At 41.1% G+C, this 8,640-nt stretch overlaps 1 protein-coding gene across 1 annotated transcript in view; it reads right to left on the bottom strand.

Moving 5' to 3' along the window:
* Nucleotides 1-4,819, bottom strand: part of auts2a (activator of transcription and developmental regulator AUTS2 a) — a gene marked incomplete at both ends in the record, with an annotated part of 413,417 nt that extends 408,598 nt beyond the window's left edge. Inside the window, one exon of the mRNA XM_080749358.1 lies at nt 4,544-4,819. Coding sequence (XP_080605484.1) covers nt 4,544-4,819 — 276 coding nt within the window. The remainder of the gene's footprint in view (nt 1-4,543) is intronic.
* Between the last annotated feature and the right edge of the window lie 3,821 nt (nt 4,820-8,640).

Genomic DNA, 8,640 nt, shown 5'->3' on the forward strand with positions numbered 1-8,640 from the left:
TTGCTTTGGTCCAAATCTTGCAGCACACAACACAAAAGCTTATGATGCAAGGAAAAAGATTCCATGCTCATTTGTAGATAAAATTGCAAAATATAAAATATCTCGAGTAATGCCTTTGAAGCAAGCAACCGTCAGAAGTGTGCACTGTATATATCCCAAGATCGTCATCATACAAACCACTTCTCCTGTTCTCGTATAAAATGTAGTAAAGCTGATCTATTTGCAGACATTTAAAAGGTAGGCTCAGGGGCTGTGTTGTTGCAGCATTATGGCTCCAGGGTTCTGACCTCATCAGGATGCAACTACAGTATGCTGAGAAAAGGAGACACTAGTGCTGCCCCATGCTTGTACAGTATTCATCCATTACATGGTAAAACAGGTAATAAACCACTGGAGCACTACTGAAAATAAAGGGCTGGCAAACAAACCACCAAAGTGTTGTTTGTAAGTCTGCATTGCAGATGTAGCCTACTATACTCCATAGTATATGGAGTATAGTAGTAGTACTATTTATTATCCCCACCTGCGATAATAATTGACAGAGAGGGGGATATCAAATAAAACCCTGGACTTACCTCCTTCATTGTTTCTTAAAGCAAAAGGATAGGCTGTTTGGGTACTGTACTAATATGCACACACAAGAATCCTCAGTTCTTGTATGATATGAAGCTGTGTGTCACAACTGTCACATGCTGGCAATATAGATTTGACATGACCCATAATTTGCTGATGACACAGCTTTCAGCCCCAATAAACCATAATGATCTGGACAGGAAAATGGTTTGGGAAAGCATGCAGTGCAGTACTAGCAAAATCCAGTCCAAGGAAAGCCTATGGAAAAACTGTGCAGCGTGAAAAATCAACCGAGTAAATCAATTCATCTCCATGGCATATGGCTTTGTGGGTTTGCATCCTTGTCTCCTGTCGCAGCAGTCACAGTTGAAATCCCACTTTCATCTGCTGCATCTCTGAGGTGTAACTATACTTCACCCTTGAGAGATTCTTGACATTGTCTGGCGAGGCCTAGATACTCTTATCCTTAAGTTCTATCACTCTCTGCACTCTCTACACAAGGGCTCCACAAATATGACTAAAATGGTCATCCTATTATTGTTGCTTAATATTGCAATCCATATAATAATGTTTTATTATTGTTCATTTAATGTTATTATAGCGTGGCTCTGCAGGAGTCTAGCTGTCTACTGTACAGTACAAGCATTGTCTGCCTGTCTGTGCGTTGGGAGCTCTGGACAAAACCGCTGGACAAATCAGCACCAAATGCTTTGTACACTCTGTCAGTAGGCAGTTGTACAAAAGATAAAGACACTTTGAACCTTAAACAGAAAAACAGCGCCTTCATATCTTAAAAGCCTACAATTTGTGATTTGTTCTTCTCTAATTCTTGTGTAGTCTTTTTTTTTTCTTTTAATGTTCCATAAAGCTATCTGTGATAAGTTGTTTTGTGAAAGGAGAAGACAAAAAGCACTTCATAAATGGATATTTTTTTCTTTTTGGCCGCAGTTAAAAGTGGATATCAAATCCCTTACAGTAATAAAATCAATTATCCACACAAACATAAAGCCAAGAGTCAGATACTGGATGAAATCTGAGGCTTTGCAAACGGTCTTTCAGGGACAGTTTTATCAGTTCTGAATGATGTACGGTAATTAGTCACAGAATTATGTTACAGTGCTGTCTTTAATTACTAGTAGTATTAGGCATCCGCGAAGCAATAGAATTACTATGGTGACAGTAGTGGGTTGTGGGTATGTGTGTGTGTGTGTGTGTGTGTGTGTGTGTGTGTGTGATATTAAACTGAATCGACATTTACAAAAAAATGTAGTACCAATTTTTGCCGACATAATAATGTATCAAAAGATAATTGCAATGGTTTGACCAGTCCTGATGAAAATGGTGCAAGCTATGAAGGACAATGAATAGAATACATAAAAGATACAAAGCAGAATGCAAGTAGAAGTACAACGATAGATGCACAATTAATGTGTCTCTGGTTTGAGACACCGGCAGAGTAAATTGAGCATGATCTTTTTTTGGGGGGGTTTATTTTTTGTTTGTTGTTTGTTGTTCAAGTTACTAATAAAATGTAATTTTGTTCAATCTGTTTGGTAGAGAATGTTACAATACAACTTATACAATAGGGGTGGTTGTATTTTGTCTCCCTTAAACATTTGGATCAAAGTGTCAAAGTTGACCTGATGGTCAAGATTCAATAAAAGGCAATAATAGACACAAGCCCAACATGTTTGCATATATACATGAATATTACATATAAAGAAATACGATTCAATGTATCCCTGGAGCAGGCCTACTCTATTTGGCTCAATAGTAAAAATGTCAGCACTTGCGCAGGAAACCGGGTTCAAATCCAGGGTAGAAGAGGAAAGTTACAAGAGTGCAGCATTAAAATAAGTGTTAAATAGCTCTATACTGTAGAGTATTCAGATTTGAATTAGTGTATTCTGTATAATGTATTATTTATTTATGTTAACTGTTTTATTGTGTGTTTTTGTAAATGTATAACATTTGATTTTGTGTGGAAAAAATGAGAAAAAAAGAGCATGCATTGTTGCATTTATCTCTGACTTAATGTAATTTGCTCGAATAAAAAACATTTGAAACTGAATTAGTGTATTCTGATTGCAATAGTGTTTGTTCTATAACATCTCCCCAATTGGAAGTGATGAAAACAAAACATTTGCCGAAAGCTGATAGCAGTTTTTCCCAATGCAATTTCACAGAAACAGGAATGCACATGCGTGACTGACTGGCCACTCATCTGTGTACTAGAAATGTTTCGCCACCAAGCGGTCGGGCGAGAAAACTGGCTGACAAAAACAACGATTTAAACTCTTGTTTCAATCCCATCGCTTAGATTGTTTTCAACGCTAGCAAGTAAACATCTGAGAGAGGGAAAGCCGACCTTTACTTTTTGGATACAATGTTAACAAAAGGTAAGAAGTGACGGCGGACCTTCCCCAGAACTTTCCGATTTGGGCATGTAGTTTCCAGGAAACTCATCTCGGAGCTACATAGAGTGGAGGGAGAGGTTCCGAAAGGAGATATCGGAATCCAGCTACAAACAATAATGACTGACTGTACAAAATGAAACAAAAACATCCTCTACTATTGTCTAAACCAGTGGTTCTTAAAAGTTTGGTCCAGGGACGGGACCCCCAGTGGTCCTTGGAGTGGTTCCAGCAGGTCCCCAGGAAAATTCAGATCATCAAGATCAGTTTATCGACTTTAACCCTATATACATACAGTAGAATATTTCAAAACAGACGATCTCACAAGCTCACAACGTGTTGTGATGCCTTGTGGGCTTGTAAATCTGCTAGTTTCAAAACAACTTGATAACATATTATGAAAATTCTTGACATTTCTAAAAACAAATCTTGTTCGGGGGTCTCTTGGCACAAAATATTTTCAGATTGGGGTCCACAGCCAAGAACATTAAAAGGTTTGAGAACCCACTGGTGTACTGTAAACCTGATGAAATAAGGTCATCTTGAACTGTAAAAGCTCCTCTGAGCCAGTGGCTGGACTCAGCTTAAGTTAAATATCCTATTATTTCTGGCACAACATTAACACTAGAGAGCAAACAAGGCATTTGCTGTAAAAACAAAAATAAAACATCTGTAGCCCGTGTGTATATAAGATATTCTTATCAGGATATGTGGTGAATGTATTGTACACAAAAGCGAGCGAGTCATAAGTCACAGCTGGAATGCAGCTCATGCATTCCAAGAACTGGAAAAGCCTGCACAAAAGACATTAATCCCACTTTGAATAAACCTCAGGGCTCAGGCCCTGCGTTATTACATGGATCCAGTTGTTCCTCCACTAGTAACACAACAAAACAGACCGACCGTCAATCTAATGCCTAATTTATGCTCCTCCATATGACCGTGTCGCGCGCTGTGTTAACAGCAGCTCTGTGCGACACCGGGATACGACAGCGCATACATCAGGGGAATCAGTCATAGGAGTTACCAATCCCTGATGTAGCCTATGTTGGGCACCTTCTTATGAAAACAAATCCTGAGCCGTGCAAACATCAACAACAACCGGCACTGAGTGACACAGATAGAGATCTATGGCTGCATCGCCGCATTTAAAGCCACATCTGTTGAAATCCAGCTCACACAACAACCAAATATGCACACAACATGCCAAGTCCTGAGGCAGCCCGTGCAGAGAGAGAGAGAGAGGGAGAGGAGGAGAGTGAGAGAGAGAGAGAGAGAGAGAGAGAGAGAGAGAGAGAGGGAGAGGAGGAGAGTGAGAGAGAGAGAGAGAGAGAGAGAGAGAGAGAGAGAGAGAGAGAGAGAGAGAGAGAGAGAGAGAGAGAGAGACTGGATGTAATCATCTTAACACACTGTTATGGCATTCATGGCAGCGATGACCAACTACCATAACAAAAAAGAACAACCATACACTTCAAACAGTCCATCCACTGGAACAGCTCTCACCCATAGCTGGAGAGCATCTGCAGCAGCAGTAAGCCAGGCTCAAGGGTACTCACCTCCAACGCCTCCAGTGTCATGAAGCCGGTGATTGAGAAGCCATCGATGATGTCCTCTTCATCTGAAGTAGACTCCTTTCGCTTCCTCCGCGGGGGTCTGGGACGGGAGGACGAGGGCTCCCTGCCTCCTTCCCGCTCTGAGTCAGAGGAGAAGCGGAAGACGGCACCACTTACAGGGTGGTTGTTGCTCCTTATCCCTTTGGATTTGTGCCCCTTATCCCGCACTGACCTCGACTTCCTCTTTTTGCGGAGGCCACTGGATCGAGGACCATCCATGTCCTTGAGGGCGGGGGGGAGGGGGGATAGATAAATCCCTCCTCTTTATAGAGAGAACCTGAGCCTCTCAAGGGTGACCACAGGCACGGATGAACGTCCGCCGGTGTAGCAGAACTCCCAAGATATCCCGAGTAAACAGTTATATCAACGAATAAAATCCAAGGTAACCAGATAATATCCAACGGGTGAAGGCTTGTGCAGGAAGTGCATGGGGTGACTGATCCACAGGCTAAGCTCCATGCATAGATCCCCAGAGACAGTCCATCACAACAATCCAGGGACAGAGGGTGAGATGGTGTTTTAAAACATTGCAATCAGGCTGAAACACCAGCAGGAGAAAAAGAAAAGAAAAGAAAACAAGATTTCAAGTTAAAGAAAATGTCTGGTCAGTGAATATGTCCCTCCATGATGAGATAGCCAGTTGATGCCACATCTTTCTTCAAAAGAAATCTACTTGCCCTTGCCTCCTAGATGACAGAGAGAGAGAGAGAGAGAGAGAGAGAGAGAGAGAGAGAGAGAGAGAGAGAGAGAGAGAGAGAGAGCAGAGGGGGAGGAAAAGATATTTGTAACATGTTTGCTCAGCAATACATTTTGATCAGTGAAACATTTTTGCAAAAGGTGATGATACAGTATAAAGTATATTAGGGTTTTTACTATTGTACCTAATGTGGGCTGAAATGTTTCATTAGGGTGGCTGTGGAATCATCTGCTGATTTTATTGTCTTTTCCTACTTTGCCAAGTCATTAGAGCCCTGGGCTGAGATCATTATGTGTTGTAAAAGTGCTTCTTCGTGAGTGTCTCTGAAGCTTTACCACCAGCTCGTCTCCTACATCCTCCACTTAACATACACTATATGTATTTTTGTTCCACGCATTATGATTAGGTGTCAACATTTGGCTTTTGCGCCTTGTGTGAACCTCTCACAATAAACATAATGTTGATAACTGACGTATTATGGTAGCACTGTAAGGTGGCCAAGTGTGACAAACAATGTCAGTAATTGTCAGTAATTCATGTTAACATACCCTACCACTGAAACAATAATGTGTATTATCAAACTGAGATGTATGCCTGCCCTGCAGTATAGCTTTGTTGAATCAACAGTTGTATTAAAATGCTGTTAGAGTATGCTCTTCCCACCCACTCTTCCCTACACATATCTGCTATGGTAATAGAATTAATTTGCATAATTAAACCATGTCGAAGCACATTTCACTCGTAGACTATGTAGCTTAATAGCACATGCAAAATAAAGCTTTCATTCATTATGCATACAAGTATAACATCTTGGTACATCTACGATGAAGCATTGGTTTAATTTCTAACTGTAAAGACATGGCTATCAAGCGTTCACTGAGGGTTAGGTTAGTCATACTGTATCATATGCATAGAAGTCTGTCTGTGGACTCTTTTCAACTGCATGCACACTACTCCATGCTGAACCATTTCTCTTATTGTGATGTCATCTAATACCACAATACTCTCAGTCTCAATTCACCACAATTAAGTTCTGCCTTGACATCACCTTAAGGACATGCCTAACTGAATGCTATTAGTGTCCTTGGAGGATGTTCATGATAAGAATTCTGCCAAGAAAACTAGACAGGACCACAAAATGATCTCATCATCATCACACATTGTAACACAGGGCTCAGCAGGCCATAGTATTCAACCGTTTCGTTGATATGCGGTCACATTATTCCTACCACATTGGGATGCAACATTCAACAGCTCTGGTCTGATTCTGAATTATTCTCCAGACGCCAGCCTACAGTCTAGGCCTAGAGCCACTGCAAGTCACTCAGGCAGTGTACTCTTAAAAACATATGGGATCTGTATGTGTCCAGAATATCAATTCTCTTCCATGACATCACACGACTGGTATCCTAACAGGGAACTGAATCTGCAAACTACAGTACATGCATGTTCAATACTATCGAAATTACATTCTGCCCTAAAATGTTAGACAACAAGACAGAAAAAATAAATAAATAAATCATCACCAGGCCAATAACCAATATGTCATTATCAACAATCATCTTCAACTTTACTGGCCAAAGGTTATAGAAACTGTGCAAGATGTTGAACTCTAGTCTGCAAATATTATGCTACATTCTGCAAGTGTCAAATGTTTCCAAATAAAATATTCATAATTGGAATCATGTCACATGTGGAAACATTTCTGGATTTCAAATGAATGCATAACAAAGGTAGCTACAACAAACCAGCATCCCAACCCTGTCTATGCAGCAACGAGCCAAAATCAACCTCTTCTATGCAGCTGTTTTCTCCTGTAGAGCCCAAACCAAAAAGGCAATTTCACCTTTCCTGTAATAACGGGTCCTAAAGCATTTCCACCCAGGAGCACCTATCCCTTTAACCTGATGCCCCGTGCCACCACTCATCTAATGACACACATGCAAAATAACGCTTCAAATGTGTCCAAAACCTATACTTTCCCTCTCGCCCGCCCCTTTCAAGCTATCTCCTTGTAAAATACACTCTTTCCCTCTCTTCGTTGAGTCCTTTTTGTCTGTCTGTCTGCCTCTCTCTCTGTCTCTCTGTCAGTAGATATCACGCTCTGCTCTATCCAGTCCAGCCCACAACAGCACACTGGCACTGCCTCCTGCTCCAGCTCCGCTTCATTTTCACTAAGACACAAAGCGAACCTCTCTTTTCCTCCAAGACACGTCATGCAAAACCAAGAAATGCAAACCCTTGGAAGTGGAGACCGTCCGGACAAGTTGCAGAGCCTTCGGACGCGAAAGGTCATTAAAAGATAAAAACACGAGAAGAAATTGAGCTGACAAATAAATCCCGCAAGGAACCATAGGGTATCTCCGCTCTCAATCCGTGCTTCAGGATCCCAGAGCAGGGACCGGGCGCAGTGATACGGCTATGCCGCAGTGCCGCTTTGCAGGCTGCACGCTTCTTCCCCGGCACAAATAGTGCTGTCTATGGAATTTACAGCACACGATAGAATGAAGGCATATAAGTCCCCATAGCTGACGCATCGTGTAACACGGACTGCACAAGAGAACCTCTGTGCATTTTCAGCATATCCCTATAACATAGCCTTTAATAGGCTATTGCAATATACATAATTACAGGGCTACACAGCTGGGAGGAGAACACAAGTTTTAATTCAAACTAATTCCTATATGGTCACTCAGAAATAAATTAGCCTACATTGACAGGAGTTTATTGTTTATTGTTAACTTACTGTACTCTCTCTCTCTCTCTCTCTCTCTCTCTCTCTCTCTCTCTCTCTCTCACACACACACACACACTGATTGATTGATTGATTGATTGAATACTTTATTAAAGGACTAGTTCACCCCCAAAATGACTTTTTTTTCCTATCGATTACTCACCCATGGAGACTTTATTGTTGCATTCCTTAGACAATTTGATTATAATAAATGTACCCCCGTTAATTCTAGATGGAGATGCATTTGGGTCTCCATCCAATATAAACTTCTAATCAAATTATTGTCGGAATGAGACAAAAACCCCAAAATATTATCCATTGGTTGAGTAATCGATAGAAAAAAGTCATTTTGGGGGTGAACTACTCCTTTAACAGCTTGCAAATAGTACGATTATACAATGGGGCTAAAAACAAAAAACCCAAGGACATGATTCCATTGTAGTACACACACACACACACACACACACACACACACACACACACACACACACACACACACACACACACACACACACACACACACACACAGTGTGTGTGCATGTAGCCTAATTTACACCAGATCATTACCAGCCTATGGTCTTGTGCCTTCTGTTAGTGACAAGTTTTGTT

The sequence above is a fragment of the Nannobrachium achirus genome, assembly GCF_963921795.1.
Source record: "Nannobrachium achirus genome assembly, chromosome: 19".
NCBI classification, from domain to species: domain Eukaryota; kingdom Metazoa; phylum Chordata; class Actinopteri; order Myctophiformes; family Myctophidae; genus Nannobrachium; species Nannobrachium achirus.